At 37.1% G+C, this 23,899-nt stretch overlaps 2 protein-coding genes across 2 annotated transcripts; both read right to left on the reverse strand.

Moving 5' to 3' along the window:
• Positions 1–2,120: 2,120 nt before the first annotated feature.
• On the reverse strand, positions 2,121–2,563 carry LOC108049816. The gene has a single exon (XM_017131144.2). The coding sequence runs from the start codon at positions 2,515–2,517 to the stop codon at positions 2,215–2,217; it is 303 nt and encodes a 100-aa protein (XP_016986633.1). The 5' UTR covers positions 2,518–2,563; the 3' UTR covers positions 2,121–2,214.
• A 7,615-nt stretch (positions 2,564–10,178) lies between these two features.
• Positions 10,179–23,626, reverse strand: LOC108049787. Its single transcript, XM_017131102.1, is given in 3 exon segments — positions 10,179–10,282; positions 10,285–10,485; positions 23,605–23,626. Coding segments are annotated over 3 exon segments (327 nt in total).
• Between the last annotated feature and the right edge of the window lie 273 nt (positions 23,627–23,899).

Here is a 23,899-nt window from a genome sequence, read left to right on the forward strand (position 1 = left end):
CATCCATCCATCTAACAATAAGCGTCCAGCAACAGCTCCTACTTCAGGCCAAGGAGCGGAGGAACGGAGCGGAGCCATCCATCTAGGCAGCCATCAGTCAGTTCGGGGCAGTTTTTGCATCGCAAGTTGGGGCTACACTGGGCCAAAATATGTGCTGTGGTAAATTGAGAATTTTATTTCGTAAGGGACATAAAAACCCCAAAAAAACGTAGGTTATTTTTAAGTTTTTACTATAATTATATTATTATCTTCTGCATTCCTCAGCAATAAAGTTTGGTACTTTTACTTCTATCTTTTGTATTACTTTTTAAATAATTTATTAACAATAAGTTTTAGGATTTCATAAAATTATTTTTATTCGTGGAAGGAAGGATTATTAAAAATTATAATTTTGGCCCCAAAAAGTATGCTATGAATTATATTTTTGCAAAAATTGTATTTTTATGTAGCTTATTTAAATGATAAATAATCATCAAGGTAACATTTTTCTTATAAATGTATTAATTTAAAATTTTTTAATACATTTTTATACCCTTGCAGAGGGTATTATAATTTTGGTCAAAAGTGTGCAACGCAGTGAAGGAGACATCTCCGACCCTATAAAGTATATATATTCTTGATCAGGATCACCTCCTGAGTCGATATAGCCATGTCCGTCTGTCCGTCTGTCCGTCTGTCCGTCTGTCTGTTTCTACGCAAACTAGTCTCTCAGTTTTAAAGATATCGAATTCAAACTTTGCACACACCCTTCTTTCCTTTGCACGCAGTATATATGTCGGAACGGCCGGGATCGGCCGACTATATCCTATAGCTGCCATATAACTGATTGATCGGAAATGCCATAACTTTGGTGTTTGTAAAGTTAGGAAGTTGGGATTTCCTATGGGTTTTATATTTGGCCAATCAATCCGACCTACCAAATTTTATAAGGATCGGCCGACTATATCCTATAGCTGCCATATAACTGATTGATCGGAAATGCCATAACTTTGGTGTTTGTAAAGTTAGGAAGCTGGGATTTCCTATGGGTTTTATATTTGGCCAATCAATCCGACCTACCAAATTTTATAAGGATCGGCCGACTATATTCTAAAGCTGCCATATAACTGATTGATCGGAAATGCCATAACTTTGGTGTTTGTAAAGTTAGAAAGTTGGGATTTCCTATGGTTTTTATTTTTGGCCAATTAATCCGACCTACCAAATTCCATATGGATCGGCCGACTATATCCTATAGCTGCCATATAACTGAACGATTGGAAATGCCATAACTTTGGTGTTTTTAAAGTTAGGAAGTTGGGATTTTTTATGAGTATTAAGAATGCATCATATGAATAATTTTGGAGAATATAATTTACAGAGTATTCTGCAAGGGTATATCAACTTCGGCTCCGCCCGAAGTTAGCTTTCCTTTCTTGTTTTGTTATATTTTTTCAAGAAAAAGTTCAAAATATGGATTGTTCTCTCAGTCTAGTGTACTTAATACTTCTCAGTGTATTTTTGTTTGCATTGGTCTTTGTCCAAGGGGGGCGGGGCAGGGCCTGAGGTAGACCAGGGCCGGGTGAATTTATAGCAAAATGTCAACAGTTGCCGCGTAAATATGTAAAATTGTTTGTAAATAGCAATTTCGTTTTTGAGGCCGCCGCCGTCGATGCCGAAAAGCAAACGATGTGCGTCAATCGAGCTCAAACGTCAAATGTGGAGGAGAGCAAACTTAATTTACCTTCAATTATGCGAGAGGTGTTAGAAGGAGCGATGGGGAATTTATGCAGCTTGTTGATCCCTTACTGGCTTCAATTTGTGTCCTTTATTAGGGCAATACTTGACCATTGAAAAGCACATTTAAAGCCCAATAACGGTATTTTAAATTAAGGTAAGGTGAGGACCACATGTCGTATGAGTATTTTTCTGAGTATTACTCATACGCAATGTTGTCATAAAACTTAAAATTTGAAAAATTGGTAGCAAGCTTAAATGTTTCAAATACTTTTGGTGGTGCATTAGTGAAGTGACAGTCTCAAAAGTAAAAGACAGATTTTTCAAACGGTCTGCTTGTCATATTAATCATACGCAGCGTTGTCTCAAAGCCTAAAAATACTAATGATAAAAAGGAACACATATTAAAGTTATAAATAAATTTATTTTGAGCCAATTTTTCCACTTTAATAATAGGATTATTTATCGTAAATACTAGTATTTTTAATTTTCGTCAAATCAAGGTTGTGTGACTTCAAAGGTGAGCGGCATGGACATGGCCAGTTGCATCTTTCGCTCTTTCTCCGAATCCAATTCGCGATCCATGGTGTCCTTTTCCCCGATCTTCGAGTCCATCGGCTGCCAGCAGTGATAGCTGTCAATTCTTGCGGTCAATGGAAAAGTGCTGCAGACGGTCGTCAGACTGGAGTTCCTGCTCAAGTCATCGCCGTGCTCCACCAGCTCGAGGTCCTTGCTGCCCGTGGCCACCTCGCCACCATCCTGATTCACGTCCTGCCGCTCCAACTGCTGCTTCACATCCATTCTGACCTTACTTTTTTTTTGAATTTCTAACTACAAAATCATGCCCAATCGGAATTCAAAATAAAGTTTAACCTACTTTTCAACGACTATTTGATGGCAAATTATACAGATTTTATTTATTTACTAGTAAATATGCAAAAATCTAAAACCGTTGACGGGGTGGAAATTATTAAAAGGGCTTAAGGTGCAAATTTTGTATAGGCTTGCAGAAAGGTTGTGGTTAAATTCTCTTATTATCTGCATTCAAACTATGGTTAATACTTTGATCCATTTCAGATATTTTCCACATTTTAAAAATATTTAGACTATTGAATGTATACATGTTAGGTATATTTTTTTAATTTTAAAACAATTATCATGTGCAAATTATAATATTATAGTTTAGCATTGGAAAAAATGTTTAAATTTGTATTTTATTTTGCAATTTAAAAAAAAAAGTTATTTAAATTGAAAACAAATATGAAAACCTATTTTCTAATCTTTTTAAAGTTGTCGTTTAGCCATTTTTTCGGTGGAATGGGTGAATGCTGATGAAAAGCAAAGTGGATAAATGGAGGCTGCGTCTCTAAATCGCTTTTGCATGCGGCTGACCATGAAGGAGCCGCCTCCAGCTATTCCTCGTCTTTACCCAATATCCGACCTATTCCCTTCCACTCCCTCTTCCACCACTTGTCAAATGCCACGCCCACAGGCCAGACTGCCCAGCCGCCCCCGGGCCAGAAACCTTGATGGCTGGCAGTGCGTTAATTGATTGTTCGGCTGGCCCATCATTATCGGCAGAGGGAAAGTCGTCCCGACTTTGGATCTGGCACATATGGCAGTGCGGAGGACGAAGGGACCCAGAGGGTTAAGGCTAGCTGGTGGCCATGCTGATGACGCTGATGGACAGCCGTCGGTGGGTTAAGGGACTGGCAGGGGAAATGGCCAATGCAACCAGTGTGGACAAGAAAATTGCAACCATTTAAGGTTGGGTATTTCGTTTATTTCTGAGTCAACTGACGATGAAAGGCTTATCTGAACAATAAGATTTATCATATGACTTTATTGGATATATGCAAAAAAAAGAAGTAAGATCGATATTCTTACTTCATTACACATTGTTGTCTTAATATTTTAAAGACAATTTTTTTTTAAATTACAAAATTATGGCTTTTTTTAAATTAAATTTTTTAAAACCTTTTGACCCAAAGCTCAAGTTTGAAGAAAGTTTTTTCAAATTTTTAAATGCAGTCTAGATACAAACAGACACGTTTTCGGTTCATCTATAACGTTATTTTTCTGAGTGTGGCTTTAACCTAAGCCAAGAATCGAGCATGTTTAACATTTGGGACAATTTAAACAGTAAAAAAAATGCCATTGCAAAAAATAATCAAAATGGGAATGAACTTCTCCTTTTTTGCCATTGCACTCAAAACGCACTTGTAGATGCCCGCAAATGATTCGATTTTATCGATACTTCGATACCGTTTCGCTTTCTCTGGTGCGACAGAGAGGGCTGCCGGGAGTGACAGGGAGAGATAGATGTGGCAAAAATCGGCATTGATTGTCCGTCCGGTTCATTGCAATCGCTGCAATTTAAGCGGGCAAACTTTTTGGCTCACTTCGCTTCGATTCCTGCTGCTTCTTTTCGCTCTTTTTGTTTTTGGCCTACATAGAACACGGATATGAAACGCCGACTCTATCTATAGCTATATCTCTTGCCCACTGCACTTAGAAAAAAGCTAACCTCCTAATCAAGATTCCAAATGACTTGCTTAATGTGACTTCATTTTATAATACAAAAAAATGTTTAAAGCAAGCCCTTTTTATTGTAAACAGAAAAATGTTTAAATATTTTTAATGATTTTTAAAAATACGGATTTTTAAATAAATTGTCTTACTTATTTGTTTTAGTTTTAAAATAAAGAGTTGCTAAAATTTCACACCTTGAATAATTTATTAAAAAAAAATATCTTTTTTAAAAATACATTATCGATAACATAGTTATATCTTCTGGAATTTGTAATAAATATATTTTAAATGTGTAATTTCTTAAATTTAGGCTGAGTGTATCTATGTCCGCCTCGCTTCACGGACATCAGCCATCTCTGTCTCACCGCAGTGGAACTTTTTTAATACGCAACACGAGTGACCCGCTTGCGGACAATTGGAATTGTAACTTTTGATTAAATTCGTTGCAATGGCAACCGGGTGAAAAATCGAAGGGAACGGCTGTGAAGCGGGAACGGGAATAACGGAGTGGACCGGGTAGAAAAAAAGGGGTGGACCGGTTGCGGAAGGAGAACCGGGAACGCTTGTGTTCAAGGCAAGCCAAAGGATAAACTTTTTGCGCTGGTTTTTCAATTGCATTTGATTACCTTGTTGCGTGGGCGGACACTCCGCTTGTTGCTCTCTCTTTCTCTTTCTCCTTCTGTCTCTATCTCTTTCCTTTGCCGTGGGCCCCCCCCTCTTTTCAATAAACTCAAATCGTAACGCCCACTTTCGGGAGTTGTTTGGCTACCACTTGTGAAATCAATTCGAAAACTATGCGAGCCCATGGAAAATATTCCCCATCTCTTATTATTTCCTTTTTTATTATTATTACATTTATACATCTGTCTATGCGTTTAATGTTTGCTCGGCACATTTGCTAAAAAATATAACAAATTCCATATACAACAATTTTGCCCGTTATGCGTATTATATTTAAGTTTTGCTTTACACCGCCGTGATCCAAGCAAACATCCAAATGAACACGGAAACAGATGCAAATATTTGCATTGTGCACCGACCTCAATTACAGCCGGGGTCAAAATAATAGAATTTTCAGTCTGATTTTTTACTAGACCCCATCCTCTAAATACTACTTATTTTAATTTACTTTATGCCAATTTATCTCTTTATAATGCTAAGATTTTTAAATTTAAATATATATATATATATATTCTTGAACTTGTTACTTAAGAAAAAGTTTGCACTGCAGCGAAAAATACAAAAAATACAAATATAAGAATAGAAAATACAATACAAAACTACACATTTGCAGTATAATAACCATTTGATTATGTATATCAAAATGGCTCTGTTTACTTTGTGACTTTTGCGTAATCATTTTATAATGTTTTTCAATCAGTTACTTTTATTTTGACCGCATCCGTAGACAAACTCTTAGATAGGGTACAACATTTTGTTTTTGTTTATACCTCAAGCTAAATAAATATGTTTTTCAAAAATACAAAAAGAACCGAAATAACAATAGTTGGTGCACAACAACAAGAATTTTAAGATAAAAACAAGAGAGAACGCTATAGTCGGGTGCCCCGACTATCAGATACCCGTTACTCAGGTAAAGGGAGTGCGAGGGAGATGGAGATAGAAACTTTGATCACGCATAACTTTTTAACGAATGGTCCGATTTGAAAAATTTCTTCTACATTTCGATAGGTATTTATAAACACAATAAAACTGCATTTTTACTTTTCCGAAATATTTAAATTTATCGTATATAAGCGATTGTGGGCGTTAAAGGGGGCGTGGCACCTTTTTGAAACAAACTTGCGCTGCGTAGGAACTCCTAGAATCTGCATGCAAAATGCCAATCTTCTAGCTTTTATAGTTTCCGAGATCTCAGCGTTCATACGGACAGACAGACGGACAGACAGACGGACAGACGGACAGACGGACAGACGGACATGGCTATATCGACTCGGCTAGTGACCCTGATCAAGAATATATATACTTTATAGGGTCGGAAACGCTTCCTTCTAGCTGGTTCATACTTTTGCACGAATACAATATACCCTTTTACTCTACGAGTAACGGGTATAAAGAGAAAGTTAAAAAAATACAATTCAAATGTAATAGAAAAAACAAGATATAGTTATTAGCAAACATGGTAGAAGACAAATTTAAATGAATTTTTCATTTGAATATTTGTCAATATATTTGCTGCAACCAATCAGATATTTGACTAATTTACTTCGCCCAGGGAAACACTTTGCATAAGCCCTGAAAGTGTAAAAATTTATTTGTAATTTCCCTGGGGCAATTTGCTCAGGCCTAGACATTTATTTTTTAATCAATTAATATTTGAATTTATGGGGAATTATTTCTTGCCTTGGGTAAATATTGCCCGCAGCATGATATGTGAATGAAAAGCTGTCCATATGGATTGACAAAAAGGAGAAAACATAAAATAAATCATTTAAATTTTCGGTTGGATCAAAAACCAAAGGATCTTAAAGCGTATAAGTAAAATGTTTACATTTGAGGAGTTGTAACATCCCCCACGAGCTCCTCTTTTCATTTGCCTTCCATCACTTCTTTCGCTTGTTTCACTTTATGTTCACTTTTTGCAATTAGGCGAAAAATTCAAATTCAAATCAATAGACAAGGAAAACTTTTGCTGCAGCACGTCGTCACAGCAGAGGGGCATATGGAATATATATAGGATATATAGGGGTGCAGGACCAAGAAGGACCCAGACCAGGCCAATTGGCCAATGCCAGCGGCTCCGTACGTGTTCGGCCAAAATAATTCCGGTACACACTAAACAATAGTTTCAAATCAATAGTGGAATATTTTAAATAAACTATTTTATTCGATTAATTGTTTGGTGCTTTATAAATACAAAACCATAATTGTGACCTATAAGTTGTATATATTTAAACATATCTATTTTAGTGCAATATTTATCTGAAATAATGTTAGTTACTTTAAAATTACGTTTAAGGCACAAATCCATTACCTTCCCACATTTTGGTATTAAATAAATTATGATTTACTTATCTTAGAAGTATGAGAGTTTAAAATGTTTCAAGTAATTGTTATATTTGTTCTTCACTTCTACATTCAATGTTTGTTTCATAAAAAAATACATATTCAAATTTTAATAAATTATTTTAAAGAACGTTATTTAAAGAATTATCTTAATGAAAAACTTATATACAAAATATAATAATTTAATTAAATTTAAACTGATTCCTAAAACTTTTTGTTTGTTAGACTGCAAACTAATCGAAACTAAAGAATGTGTGATATTTTTACATTTCGATAGCTAAAGTAGTGAATAATTTTGTTTTCGCAATGGTTACTTTTCGATTTGCAATCTTAGTACTGTCAAGCACTTACTGTAAAGTAGATATGGCTTATGCTAAAAGGCTAAAAATCACTAATGAATATATTTAAAGTGTAGTGTTCCGTTTAAGGATCTGGGCTCTGGGCCTGGGAGATTTTGAGTATGGGGCATTTTCCCCAAGGAGCCGCTGCAACAAGCGAAGATGCTGAAAGGACAGACAGGATCTGGAGCTGAGGGCTGAGGCTGACGTTGGGGCTAATGTGATTTCGTACGTTCAATTTGTGAATTGCCTGGAACACACGTACAGTGGCGGAGGGCTTGGGGGGATTGAGGGATCGGGGGATCGGGGAATCGGGGGTCCTGGGACAACGACATATGCATAACTACGTGGCATGTGCATTTTGCTGGCTTTTCTTTTCTTCTCCCCATCTTTGTTCCTTTTTTTTGGCGGCTGCCTGCTCATTGTCGTGCAACAATTTAACATAAAACGCGGAGAATATTTTTAAGTTATTGCGAAACTGGAAATACCCAGGAAAAGGTCTGATAAATTACATTAATAATATTCTTTTCTTGATAGATTTAAATATATATATGTATATATTAAAGTAGATAATTTTAAAATGTTGTATTATTTACCATCTGACATTACCAATTATAGCAAAGTTTATTATTAGAAAAGTCTCTTAAGTTAACAAATAATGCAATATCCCTACCAAAAGTTTCATTAAGTATGTGTGAAATTTAATATAAAACGTTTTTATTTTTTATTACACATATATGAATAATCTTAAATAACTTTTTTATTTTAAAATATATTTAGACTACACTGGCTAACTTTGAAATGCTATGAATTTTTGAAGAAAAATAATAATGAAATTAAGAAAACTAATTTATTGTAAGGTGGAATAAAATACTCCTCTTCCTTAATATTTTTGCAGGGTGTCAGGAACAGTGGACTTGTGCGGCAACAATGCTGTCAGCAACATGATTACCTACAGCGAAAGAAAGAGAGGGCAGATGCAGATCCGGGGGGCGAAAGAGAGGTGTAGATGGATGACTCGGTCTGCAGACTGCAGTTGTATGCAATTCGTGGCGAGGAGTTCAGTTGGAGTTCCCAGTATTCAGTATTCAGTGTTCAGTTCTCACAACCCAGTACCCAGTTCCGACTCAGAAATCGCAGTCCGATGCCAGCTGGAGTTTGGTTTGGTTAAATGTAAGGCACTGTGCCAGACACACGCCGAAAGAGATGGCAATATACGGGCAGAAAGAGATAGACAGATGGACAGGCAGACGGACTGCGGCAGAGACATTTTGCATTAAAATTAAGGCAAATTTATAATGAGCCAAAATTGTCGTTGCAATGCAATCGCCGCAATATATAATATATGGCGCATATAGCATCGTATATACATATATCAGCATATATGAGTGCATGCATATAAAATATATGTGTGCCTGGACGTGACTCCTGACTCCTGTCTCCGTATCCTGGCCAGTTTCCTTGTCCTGCTCCCGAGCCCATTATTGGGGTAATTTATAATTTGTTCATTTAAATGATTACAAAGGCAGAGGGCAGCAGCAAGACAGATCGGACCGCACATTTACGTATATGTACTTGGAACTATAAAAATGTATGGCCCTTTTTTATTACCACCAAGAGGAGTTTTATTTAAATTGTGGCCAAGAAAAATAATGTGTTTTGCTTAAAGTTAGACATGTTCTTTTCGTTTCAAATGATTTATTATATTGTTATGGCGTTTCTTCCATTCCAGATTGCCTTAGTAACTGTTGACACTCAGTCATCAATTTTTGTGAACTATTACTGCATATTCCACTTCATAGATCTTTGCTGTCAATTGCCCTAATTAAATTGTATTAGGAACAGATAAATCTTGAGGTAAATTGTAATTTTATATAATTTTTTTTTAATTATACAATTTATTGTTAAATATATTAAAAGTAAAAAAGAACAATACCTATTTGTAAACTTAGCTTTCTGGAAACTAAATAAATTTTATGAAATAAATTTTAAAATCAAGAGGAAACGTTTGTTAGCTGTATAACTGATTTGAAAATCTGTTACATTTTGGTAGAGTCATTGTGGATACTTAGAAAATTGAAAATGTAATGTTCATTTTTTGTGATTACTAAAAAGGCAAAACAACTGATCATTGGGGAGCATACGTTTATCATCGCATGTTACATACGAGTACAGTGAGATGACATTCGTGGCGACTTAGAGGAAATATAAGTTAACGTCTTAGGGGAGTGCAGCATTTGACTGGAATATAAGCACTTATTTTTTTTTTAATGCAACCATTTGTGGCACCTGGTCATTAGGGAGCATGTGTGTGCGCATCCGACTGACACAACTGAAATTTAAAGTGCAACATCAATCACTGGTGCAAACGGGGACAAGACTTCTTCTTTTCTCGCCTTTTGGCAAGGAGCATTTATGCCTTGGCTAGGCCCAGAATATATATCATGGCTTCCTGTTGCTCAACATTTCACCAGATCCCCCATCCCCCTGCCCCCATAATTCTCTGCAAAAGACACCCCCCCCTTTTGCCAAGCAAGCCAACTCGAATTGTAATGACGCAACAATTTAAAGTTTGTCGTTGATGCTGCAAAACTCGGTGCTAATGGCGTCAGCGTCAACGTCTCTCAACTCATCTTTAGAGCCCCGTTTGCCCCTCCGCAAGACCCAATCCTGTCGTCCTGATCCTGTCCTGCCATCTTGTTTTTGTTGTTGTTGATGACGGCGATTATTTGCGCCATGAACACATGGAAGCAGCTGCAAAAGGTGGCGTCCTGCATCCTGTAATCCCCCCTCCCCTCGACGGCCCCAATTTTAGACCACCCAGCTGCACCCCACTTCCAACCTTCGTCCAGGTTGTCCAGGCGAAAAGGCACTGCAAAAAAAATAGGAACCTTTTAACAATTATACTTAAATTCAAAAAATATATATATAATACTATAAACCTATGATTTTAGCTTCAAAAATTGATGACCACAATAATTGCAGGGCTAAATAACTTTCTTATTATTTTCGTTAATAAGTTGCATTGAAAATATTTTCAAATTCCATTGGGATGGCTTTAAAAAATCATGTTGAAATTTTTCCATTTTCAAAAACAAGTAAATATTGAAAAAATTTAGAGCTCTGCAAAAAAAGAACGTGAAGTGGTTTTCAAATTGAGTATTGAAATTAATTGAAAATACAAATTTCGCTCATTATTTTTGTATAGTTTTTATTAAGATTAAGCGATAGCCATTCTTTTAAATTAAATTTTATTTTATTTACCTACAAACCAATACTTTTTTTCAGTGCATTAGTGACTCCGAGTGCAGCAATTCAAACTTTAAGCTGTCGACGAGGCAAAGTCGAGCACTGCAACTGCCGTTAGTGCGGGGGAGGGAGACAGGGAGATATCCACAGAAAGAGACAGATAGAGCCAGACACTTGGCAATACAAATTGAAATACTTCTTCTTCAGCTCCTTCTATATCTATCGCCGTCTCTTTCGCAGTGAGTTTGACTGTTGCGCTGCAGGATGTATTAATATAAATGAATTATTCGGATGAGCCAGTATACCGTATACCCCTCGCCGCCTGATAGATATTATGATGGATACGCCTTAACGATGCTGCCGACGACAACGGGGACTGAAGGAGGAAGGACGAAGGACGAAGAACGATGCAGCTTGTTCCCAAAAAGTTGGCCAAAACTTTATGGCCAAGTCGAAGGAGCGGGCGACGAACACCTGACAATCCCGAAAGAGTCAGAAAGGCAGCTAAGAAAATAAAAAGAAAACACTTGAGTTAGAATCTTATAAATGAAATGAGCAATATAGATTACAGGTGGCTCTGGTTAAAAGTGTTTATTATATATTTTCTTTTTAATAAATCATTTTGGAAAATTAAGAATAATTACCTAAATTGAGGTCATTTTAACAAATTTTTGAGTCAGTTTCTTTTTCGCGTTCAATACAACAATTTTTTTAAGATTTTGCTTTTATAAACAAAAAAAATTTTATACATGAGAAATATATATCACAATAAATGCCTAAGTAATGATGGTAATCATAATCTGCTTCAGTTTTTTAATGAAAACCCTGGGAATTCGTTATAAAATGTCCAATCAAGTGGGATTCTCAGCTAAAAAATTGTATTTTTCGAAAAAAAAATCATGATGTTACCCTTATAAAAAATATTTTGCCCAAAATCGGGAAAAAAATAGCTTGATTTTTCCCACAAATGGTGGTCGAATAATGAAATGTCATATCTCGTTAAATTCGTAACAAAATTTCCAACAAATTGGCATTTACAAAAAAACCGATGAAAATAAAACTGTTTTCGTAAACAAAAATAAAAAATATTTTTAAGCTGCATCTAAATGTAACCAAATGGAGTAAATTCCAGTTCCGGTTAAAGCTTAGTGGCGATTACTGAACCCAATTGGTATCTTACCCGGCGAAAGGGTCATTTCTGCAGGTCACCTAATCCCTGTACAACTGTATTGGATTTTACTTGGTTCCGAACCAAGAACAAAGCTCCAGGACACACAGCCTGCCCCGAAGATTTTCGCCATGCCACCGGAATATTCATATCCAATCCCCCCTCGTTTAAGTTTTCGGTGTTGCACACAATTTTGGCCATGGCCCTGGGGCGGTAACTGCAATTTAGACAAGTTTATTTATATGAATGTGCGGCCCCGGGCAACACATACAATATACAATACACAGCACACAACACACAAGGATCTGCATCCTGGGCAGGATACGCACATCAGGATCTGCATTGTTGCTGCGGTCGGAACTTATTGTCGTCGCATGGCACATTGAAAAGGCGCCCGGGGCAAGTTGGTCGCTGCCAGCTAATGATATAATGAGCTAATCAATACAATTAATTAGCATTATCTGCCACTTGAGCGGGGAAACAGGCAAAAGCGGCCATCGCCGAGGTGGATTGCAGTGCAATTGGGCGAGGTGACCCCAAAAAGCCGCAACCGAATCCCAGTTTGACTGACTACTTGAACGGCCGAACTCCGGGAGACTTTACCCCTTAACACACAAAAAAAAAAATATGGAACATCCACTGGGAAAAATCGTATTAAGGAGATTAAAAGTAAGATAGTATTTTAAATGCAGACAATTTATTTATACATTATATTTTTGCCGTCTTATAGAAAAATATTCTTTAAGATTGATGTATTTAAAAAGTATATTTTTGATTGATCGTTATTCATTTAAATAGTAATTGTTTAATTGTAACTTGTTAATTAATCATTTCGTTAGGTTTTTAATTAAAGTGAGTATGTTTTTAAATCGAAAGCAAAGAAAATGAGCCAGTTTCTCTATATTTTTTTGAGTGCATGAAGCGGGTACATAAGTAGGATGTGGTGGCAATCCCGTTCCCTGATTCCTGGGGTGCCCGCTGCTGCGTAAAAAGTGGGCTAAATGTCGTTGGCAGTCGGCTGGCAGCCCAGCTGGGATCTCTACCTCTTTTGGCCTCCTTGCAGCACCAGCCCCAATCCCAATTTAAATCCCAAGCCCAAAACCAAGGCAACTTGAGCGCTGTGAAGCGCCCAACGAAATGGTCCAATTGCCGGGCAAGTGGACCAAAAGTGCCGACGTCGCCTGTTGGATCTATGTCTACTTTCTGTCTCCCAATTTCCCCCTCACCCGGACCCATTTGTCCCCCACATCCGACCTTATATATCCAGTTGCCCTATCCGCTTCGTTTACACCTGAGTTGGAGGCTTGAACTACCAAGGATTTATAGAGACTACAAATCGACTTTAATTAGCTATTTAGCAATGAGCTTTTAAACTATATTAAAACTCTATAGTAAAGAATAGAATATATAGAATTTTATTTTTTGGCAAAAAGTATTAAATAGTTCCATGGGGATGAACAAATTATTTTAATTAATAAATTGAAGTATATTTAGATACCTAATTTGCTAGCCAATTAACACACATTTACCTTCATTTGGACGTTGGTATTGGTAATCAAAATGAAAATCGCCCCGATCAATGGCAAGAAATCCCTAAACACCTAAACAATTTACGCACATTTGCCAATTAATTTCAGCACGAAATTTGATTTCGTTTCGCAATTAGAATGCAATTCCATTTTTATTAACGAGAAAACGCGGTACGATAATTTATGATGGAAAAACAATTCAATTTATTCAACACAAATGTGCTGTAATGAAAGTGTGCGCACACAAACTGGCTTTATCGATGAATAGTTAGTTGTATATATTATTGATAACAATAACTAATAACTTAAGCAGCTTTTGCGGTTGCAATTTCTAAATTTGGTTTTTTATTTTCCTTCTTTTTTTTGATTTCTGGATGAGCGGGGGTAAAATGCACAAATATTTAAGCATAATGTAACTACAATGCAGGGGAGCGTGGAACAGAATGCGAGACAATACCAAATGCTGGGGCCAAAAATTCTAAACAAAATTGTGGCCACTAACCGAAATTGCATTTGCTGCACACTCCACCATTTTGCAACCATTTCCCCGGTCTGCTCTTTCCACTGTTATTGTTGCATGTCATAAATGATGCTGCTAAAGAGTCAAGAATAATCCGCTTTTGTGTGCATATCACAATCAAATGCTAACCACCAAACGCACCAGCCATCCTCTTCTCCACCCAAAAAAAAGGAAGAGAAATACAAAATAAATACGAATGACAAAATGAACGCTAAAGTTGAAAAAAAAATCGGCTTATCGTCGACAGTAAGTTTGTTATTTCTGAGATGGCACCCAAAGGATTCAGAGTTTTGTTCCCAAAAAAAAAAAAATACCTGATGATGCCACCTCAAGTGCTAACTTCTCTTGGTCTTGGCGATTTGGAATTAAAGCAACTTCATTTGGGGTTTCTTGAGGGATTTTGGGAAGGCACATACTCAAAACTTTTGAAAAACAGCAAATTGGAGAAAAAAATATGCAAGAAAAGAACAGAAAAAAGTCTTTATTTAAGAAATTAATTTCTAAATGGTTCTTGTCCTTTTTTTTCAAAAAATTGTAGTATTTTTTATTTAAGGTAAATAAAAAATTATAAATGCAAAATTATTAAATATATTCAATTTATAAATTATGTTATATGAAATAGACTAATTTTTATTTGTATGAGTTAATTTTTTCTCTGGAGTTTTAACTGTGAACGAAGGCGATCTTCACATGTAATGAGCAATACTTTTATATCCACCCCCGCAAAGTGCTTCGTAGATCATTAACCAGAATTGCAACTCTCAGCCATATTTCACCAACAATTTCACCCAAAATGGACTCAAGGCGGGGGGCGTGGCTGGGGGCAGGGGTTCAGGGGGCAGGGGGTCATGTGCCGAGCATGAGGAAGTTACAAACAACATGGCGCAGCATACCAGCAACAAAAGTTACAACAACAGCAGGCACATCAAACGCTAGAAGAACTGGGACGCTCACACACATGCACACACACACACACACAACCAAATGCAAGGACTCGCACACACACACATGCATAAGCTGGACCTATACACATGTCCGCTAGGTGGCGTTGGACCAGGGAGCAAATACACTGAAATGAAATCGGTACATAAAAGGACTACTAGTTTCCCAATAGGTAAAATACATATTTTTTAAAATTTTATTTAAGAATAAGTTAAAAAAAAAATTTTTTTTTATGAAAACTTCCTATATACATATATGAAAATTGTTAATAAGCAGATCACCTTGTTGCAAATTAGATATCGATTTTCAAAAGCTTAGTCTGAAAAATAATAAGAAGTTGTGTGATTAATATATTTTAATCAATATTTTATATTTGAAAATATAAAACTGAAATTGTTTTCACTGCACACCAAATGTAGTGGCTTGAAAGCCGAAGCCTAAGAAAACACAACAACAGCAAACAAACAACTGCAAAACGAAGAAGGAGAAGAAATCAACAGTAACATATACTCACCACAAGCACACTCACACACATGCTGTCACACACACACACACACACACATACAAATTAAAAATGCAGATTTCTATTGCAACATTCGGAAGTGCTTGAAAAGTTGTTGTTGCCACTGTTGCCGCTGCATCGTTCCCAGTCATCGTTATTGCCAGCTCCATCTTCCATCGTATACCTCCTGGTCCATATATATCTACCCCCCCCACCCCACAACCTCATAGCTTCCTGCTGTTCCTGCTCCTGTTTAAAAAGCCTTGCAAAGCTCCCACCCCCTCGCACTCCGCCCCTTCTATTCTCTCAGCCCCCTTCTCCGATTCCACGCCCCTTCTTCGCTTCATTCGGTTGTTTTGAATGCCCTAAATGGGGGTATAATAATTTTTTAAGAGGCTCCTTAAATCAAATACAATACCAAATCCTGGAAACATTACAAAGAGCTGGCCCAAGACTTATATAAATTAAAAAGTGAAAAATAGACCATGAATTACATTTTTAAGAAAACAACATGATTAGATAATTGGATGTTAGAATATAATATATAATAATATTTGAAGTTTTTTTTACAATTTTTAGTAACGAAAATTAAACGATGAATTAAATTTCTTTAAAATATTTACCGCAGCTAAGATTAAAAATTGTTTTATGATATTTACGATACGTCAAAATGTCATTGCAAATTTTGAACAAAGCTATTTTTAAAGGGTGTTAGAAACTTCGTTTATTTTGAAGTCGGGCTCCACTTTTTGTTTTCTCTTTTTTGCGTTCAGCAATAGCATCAAAATTGCAAAGAAAAGCCAGCAAACAGTCAGTAAAATATTGTAGCTGGCAGCTGCGCGAAGGCTCCAAAAGAGGAAAAACGCTGAGGACTGGGGCTAGTTTTGTATGAAAAGCGAGCGTAACAAAACAATGAAAACATCGTCGTCATCACAATCATCGCCATGCGGTGTTTTCTTGCCATTTGTTTCCCGAAACTCTTTCGCTCACTCCTCTGGCTATCTCTCTTCCTCAACCTTCCCCCCTCTCGCTTCAGCACGCATAGAACCAACCAAATGAAAGCGCAACAACAACAACAACAATAACAGCTAGAACATCCGAGTGAAACGTGGCCAACAAAAAGTACAAACATCCCACAGTGGAGGCGATATTCCAGAGTCCAGAAAAGGCTAAGACGAACTCTGGAATATCCTTAAAACAAAGATGAAGTGATGCAGATCGAAAACAGTTACTTAAAAAACTAAACGACTTGAAATATTATACTAATACAAACTAAAAGCTGTGGCCTTATGTTTTTGGCGCCCAGCGTGGGGCCGCTGATGAAGAAGGTGCTTCTGTTAATACTATCCTATCCTATACCTTTAGAACAATCATCTTACATTCCATGGCACCTGAAAATATAAACTACACAGATACTAACACTGGAAATCTAAAGATAAACCACTTGGGTAAAGTTAAATCAATTCCAATGAAATTCTGTCTCCATTTAGATTTCCCCAGTTCTTATGGCTCCAAGAGACAAAGAAATTCTGATGGCTAAAAGTCAAATACAGCTTACAGATTATCCACTTTTGATACAACACCCGGAATTAGGGGAACTGAAATTTCAGCTCTGAAATTCCCAGTCATGAATGGCCTGGAGTTGAGGTCTCTTCCGGCCGGGCCCATCTTCTTTATTTGAGCCAAACGCAGTTACCAAAGTCTGGTGCTGCTGGATGGGCTTGCATCGAGTTGACCCCCCCCCTCCTCCAATCATGTGGTGCTGCATGTGTGCATTGTCTTTGATGTTGTTGTACGTTCGGCTTCATCTTCAGCTGCAGTTACAGCTCCCCATTCGCAGTCGCAGTCGTACTATATCTGTGCCACGTCTAAGTCTAATGTTTCAAGCGTCAGCAGCAGGAGTGCTGCACAAAAAACAACACACACACACACTTGGAGCAGGAAAAAAAAAGAAAGGGGTACATAGGGCGAAAAAAGAACAAAAGCCATGGCCAGACAATTAACCAGCCATCAGTCATTTGGTTTTCTGCCTGGCACGCATCAGGGAAGGTTGGCTAAGTCCCAGTTTTCCAGTCCCATCTCGAGCAGAAGCCAGTGGGTGGTAAGGAAATGATAATCCCAAAAGGAGGCAACTCTGGGGGAGGTAATCCAGCGCTTACGACAACAAATATCACCAAAAATGGTCGAAAAACCAGGTCATAACGTTTAAATATGTCTCAGAGCTCACTAAACCAAGAATTAATCATTTTTATGCATGGCTGACTGTGTGAAAAAGCTTTTGAAAAGAAAAAAGATAAAATGTCACATCGCAACGACACCTGAATTTGCGATTTGCAAAATTCAATTATATTAACAAAATAAATAAACAGAATTTCAAAAGCAGATTATCCCAAAAAAAGAAGTTTGCCATGCAATTCCTTTTAAATAGAAAGCTTTCAAGTGACACTCCAATAAAATAAATAGGTAAATTAAATCAAATTGCTTTCTCTGCTGGATCTAATGATTTCAATATGCACACGCCTGTGAGGATAAATATATGTATGTGTGTATATTTCCTCCTTTGAGTGCACAAAACTTCGCATTGAATGTTGGGGAAAATTTCAAACATATTTAAAAGATGGCGCATAAATTATGCACAGACATATTGGCCAAGTGCAAGACAAGGCTCGAATCCTGCCCGAGTTCGAGTTTCCCCATCCATTTCATCCCATTTTCGCCACCCACTCAGTGTGTGTGTGGAAATTTATGGCCACCATAAATTGCATATTTCCCTTTTATTGAATTAATTAATTTCACAAATAAAATTGTGGAATAAAGAGGCGGCCAGAAAGAAGAGTTTTAAAATGCTAATACCGATTCTGGTTAAATTTTAGTTGATCCTGAAGAAATGTGTTATAAATAGATGCGATACGAATCTAGATAATGGGTAACAATACATGGATTGTAAATTCTTTGATTCTTATTATTGCTACATCAGATTTTGTTTAGACAATAAAACTAATTATACCACGAATATTTCTTATTCATTAAAAAGGTAACATATTATACAAAAATAAAGGTTAAGACTGAACTTAAAGACTTGATGCAAACCATAGTAGCAATAAATAGGATTTATTTCTGTTTGTGTTGTCTTTGACATTTCGCAATTATTCAATTTTTGAAAACAGTATCTAACAACCCAGATCTGCCCGAATGAAAATAGTCTAAACAGTTTCTAATTTTTCATTTACCCAAAATAACACCTGCCAGATTTTTAGCCTCACCGCCGACAAACTTTTTACCGCACTCTATTCCACAATCTATTGCCACTTGCAAATTGGGCCACATCTGACAGACAGCCATCAAACAAACAGCCCCAAACCAAAATAACCAAGTGCAGTGGATTGCAGGCCTTCGAGGGGTATATGGACTGCAGGATGCAGGACTTCAGGACTGGGCAGGATCGACCACCGAGGACTGGGTACTGGCCAATCCTTTCGGCCTGACAGACAACAACAAGTAAATTCCATTAAATGTACGAAATGGAAATTAATTTCGGTTGCACACAAAAACACATATATGTGAGGATTTTTATGTTTTCATTATGGAGTCGAATCTCCAAAGGGGAATCCCTCGCAAGTAGTGAGAAAGTGAAATGAGCTTTCAGCGGAATGGGTGGGGAGGAGGTGGGGTGGTTGGAGTGATGGCAGGAGGAAGGAGGGAGGGGAGGAGGAACTGGGGGGTCACCGTGTGACCCCTGGCCAGGCCAATGTTAATTTCAATTGCCTGGTGCATGGTCCTTGGTCGCATGTCGTTGACTCCTTGCCGCAACTAAATCAAGTGCTGCACGTGGCAGATGCACTGGGCCACTCCTCCCCTCCCCCTCCCCAGCACATTCCCGTCCCTTCCTCTTTCTTCATTTCTCCTTTCTTTTCCGCCCTTTTGCCAACCTCTTGCCTCTTAATCCTCAACCTCTTTCTTTGCTCCCTGTCTCGAGCGAGGTTGATGCTCTGTTATCGCTGTTTGGGCACACTCAAAATAAAAATAGTAATAAAAATAAAAATAATAAAATAAAAATAGTAACACTTAATTGGTATTTTGTTGTTTAATGGTAAATAACAAGAGAACAATAGAACTAGATTATTATTATTATACCTACTATTTAAAGTTTATATATTTTGTACAAAGTTAGTTCTTTAGAGTATATAACAACTAATCAGGAAAAAAATACCTCTTTTGTATTTTCAATTTTTAAAAATTTAAAAATAGTGATTACTAAAATTTGTCATTAGTCAAAAATATATGTAAGTTAGACAAACAAATTTCTGTAACTTCTTAATATAAATTAAAAGTTACCCTTTTTTAACTTTAAGACTTTTGAGTTGAGTTTAAGTAAATCGAAAGAATGAACAATATAAATATGAGATATTTTCATCACTGTGCCGGAAAAGCGGGAAAATCTGCTGGGCTTGAAGGACGGCGAGGGGGAGGGAGTTCTACGCCTCCTTTTTTGGCAAATGTCGCGAGTCGCGAGGCGTCGCTAACGTGGACATGGACATGAGCAATGTGCAATGGCGATAAGGAGGAGCTCTCGCAACGGACATGGCCAGCATTCCCATTCCCAACCCCAATTCCATGCCCATTCCCATTCGCAAAAACCCCCTTTTTCGGGAGCATAATTGGCCAGTCTGTCACCCCGCCCATGGCACTCCACAATCAATTGAAGCGTAATGGCAACAGTTCAATAACTTTTTGGCCATTCTCCATGGGATTCCATTGCAGGCTGAAGATGATGGCCATCACACCGATGATGATGCTTCAATTATCTATTATAGATCTAATGAGTTGTCATGTTCGGATATTACGGGAATTGATTCGTTTGCGACTCTTTTGTTGGAGGCAGACGATAAAAATAGTTCAAGTTTACGGGTTTTTTATGCTTTCTATTAGTTGTTTTTTTTATTTTTAATATTTTCTCAGTCGACTTATCTCTGCTTCGCTGATTTTCAATGGCCCTTTGATTCTGTCATGAGTCTTTTATACATCCGCTGAGGTGATTTGTAAATTATCAATATTCTTGATTTCAATGTTGTGAAGCGGAAATTTAATATTTATTTATTTCTCTAGTTTTTCTTCATCCTAGCGCTACTAATATACAATATACTTATTATTTAGAGCGCCAAAATATAGTTATTATTTGTATAATATTTTTAATATTTTAATTGTTTTAATTTTTAATTATCTTCTTTAAATGTTAATTTAGCCCCCTTAATTTATAACAACTAGCTGTGCCATGAGACTTGCAGATTTCCAGTATTTTTTGAACTAACATCCTGAGAAATATCCGTTGCATTAATCAAAAGCCAAAGAACTTAAAGGCAATGACTAATATTTTTGGCTATCAGCGGCGCCAAATGGCCAATGCTCGCCGCCCCTGGGAAATCTCCTAGCCCCCTTCCCCGATTTCCACAGATCCCCCGCTCTGCCCACACCCATGTGCATATTTAAGGGAACTATCCAGACACACATACATACATGCAATTGGTGGAGTACATGGTTTACCTGGCTTCGGGTTTTTGGAGTCGCAGGAGGAGGGGATGCGGAATGGAAATGCGGAGTACGAGGGTCCAGAAAAGGGGGTTCCGAGGATTGATGCTGCTGGTTTTGGCTTTCGGTGGTTCGCTATCATTGCACAAGTGCGCAAAATTTTGGACTCAATTCACGTGCTCGGCTGCCAAAATTGTTGCCTGGCCTCTGTACCACCCAAGCCCCCCCTCCATAGTAGACCCCCCCCACTGCGGACCGCCCCCTTGGTACCGCCTTTCGGTCCATAAATTTGCACATTGATCGCCCTGTGGCGCTGCCTCTATATATGTCGTCTGTCTATATGTATTTAATTCGATAACAGCGCCAACGGTAAGGGGAGTTGTTCGAAAGATTTTTACCCAACTCCACCCACCTATTTTCTGCCCACTTTCCACGGCCCTCCCACAAGCATTGCACTCTCAAGTGCAGTGAAATAGTTGTGAAACACTTTGCCAAAGATGAAAGATAAATCCAAAAAAGCAAATGGCAGCGCAAAAGGCAATGCTCATTTTTGCATAGCTTTAAAAAATTTAATCAAAAAATGGAGTTTTGCCACACTTAAAGAAATTCATTGTGCCTGCTTAAATAATACACAAAATTCAAATGATTCATTTATACTTTTCAGTATATATATTCAGTTCTTTAATTAAGTTGAAGGGTAATATTTTGTGTAATAGTTTTCATAACGATTTTGTTGTTTCTTTGTTGAACAATATAATAATATAACAAACCAAACATTAATAATGAAAAACGATTTATTAAAAACTACTGGTTCAGTGTGGCGTATAAAACAATAATCCGTCTGCCATGTCAGTGAAATACATTTTTACCTAAATAACGAAAGGATAGAATATTGAATATTGCCAGTTTGAATTTTATTTAATTGTTTTTCGCTTTGCCCCGATACCTAGTAAATTACATAAATGGGCACCTCTAGAATTCTTAAGTATAAAATCCTTATACAGTGTGACCTTTTTTTTAGGTTTGTTGTGTTAAATTTAAGTTTAAGTCTTGCATTTTCCTCCCCCTTTATTTTTGTAATGTGTTTGCAAACAAAAATCGGTTGATTGAACAACCGTAAGTTCTCTAACCGGACGAACGAAAGCCGTGCATAATTTAAATGTCTAGACCCCATCCCGCTGCCCCGAAGGTCCCTCTTTTTCCAACCTGCGCTGACCGCAGGTCGTGGAATTGGGTGGAAACCGGGAAAAGGGCAAGAAAATGCACAAAAAAAATGCAGGAAAGGAAGCTTCGTCTTGTAAACCAAAGTTTATATACACTTACTGTTATTAAAAAATCTTTTTTCGAGCTAACTTGTAACTTGTAAGTTTTCAACTTATTTATTAGATAAATGCAAATTAATTAAAATATGTTTCACATAAATTTCGAATGAATTAAATGTTATTTTATAAAAATGCCTTAGGGGTTCAATGGGTTTCGGCTTAACGTTTTGTTATGTGCATTTTTTTTAATGGTAACTCAAGTCAGCAATAAAATCTTTTGGAGTTGAAAGTTTCTAAATGTATTGCTACTGATTTATTTATTTCCTAAGGCGAATCTGAGGTAAAACTTGTTAACTGATTTACAAAATCAAAATACCCCCGCATATACCCTTATTAAGAGGGAATACCTCAAGCATCCGGCCTGCCACTGTCAATAATTAAGTGCGAACCTTGATATAAACTTTACGCCAACTCCGTTGACGGCCGGCGTTTTTTCTTTTTTGTATTTGCACTCGCTGCACTGACAGAAAGTTCACGAAAATTGGAATTTCGGAAATCAATTTAGATTAATTCTTTACGATAAAAGTAAAAGTCAGGAAAATAGGAAAATAATATAAAAATAAATTAACTTTAAAAAAGTATTGTAAGTTAAACATTTTCAACATTAATGCTTTTGATCAGTAATTAAATTGTTATTCATTTTTTTTATCCTAATGTTAAAACAATGTTATTATAGCGAAAATATTCTTTACAAATTATGGGAAGTTTTATTTGCAATGCTGTTGGCAGAAGAATATTTTATTAATCTCACATATTGTTTAAGGCTTACAAGGTCTTGAAAATCACTTAATTTTTCTGAATGGTTGCTTGCAGCTTAATGCTAGAGATATATAATATCACATTTCTTTCTGTGCACTTCTGATTCGTCCTTTTCTTTTAGTCTGTCTGCGTTTATCCTTTCGAAGGCTCTTCTCTCTTTGCATTCGCTTCGTTTTGATTAAATTAAAAAGTTACCACAGTCTCAGTCGCCCACAAACACAAACAAGCAAACACGCATACAAATGCAGACAAACAAACAAATAAGTGAGGAGAATTCCTTTCGTCCTTTCTCTTTTCCACCGCTCTGACCTCTCGCTCGCTCATCCTGTTGCTGCCACGTCCTCTAATTGTGTCTTCAGCCATCAATTGTTGCCGTCCCTTTCTGCCGGCCAAAGGACCTCTCTTTCGCGCCGCCAACAATGCAGCTTTGGATGGGCTAATAGATTTATCATGAATCGTTTCACAGTCCGTTACCGTTATTGTTCTTGCGCCACATCCTTTGCCATTGTCCTTCAGGTGGCAGTCTTCCCTCTCCCTCTCTCTCTGTCTCTCTCTCCTTCTTTTTTGCTAATTCTTCTGGGTCCTTTGGCTTTGTCTGAATATACGAATTTTGATAGTTAATAGTCCTTGTGGCTTTAGAGTTCCATAAAAGATAGTAACATCAATATTTCTCATTAAGACCCCATGTCAGTCTTGATTTTCTCTTACAATCTACAAACATTACAATAATATTAGTGCCTCAAAGTATGCAACATGCTGATCGAGAAAA

This window comes from Drosophila rhopaloa, unplaced genomic scaffold (genome assembly GCF_018152115.1).
Source record: "Drosophila rhopaloa isolate 14029-0021.01 unplaced genomic scaffold, ASM1815211v1 contig_3, whole genome shotgun sequence".
Lineage (NCBI taxonomy): Eukaryota > Metazoa > Arthropoda > Insecta > Diptera > Drosophilidae > Drosophila > Drosophila rhopaloa.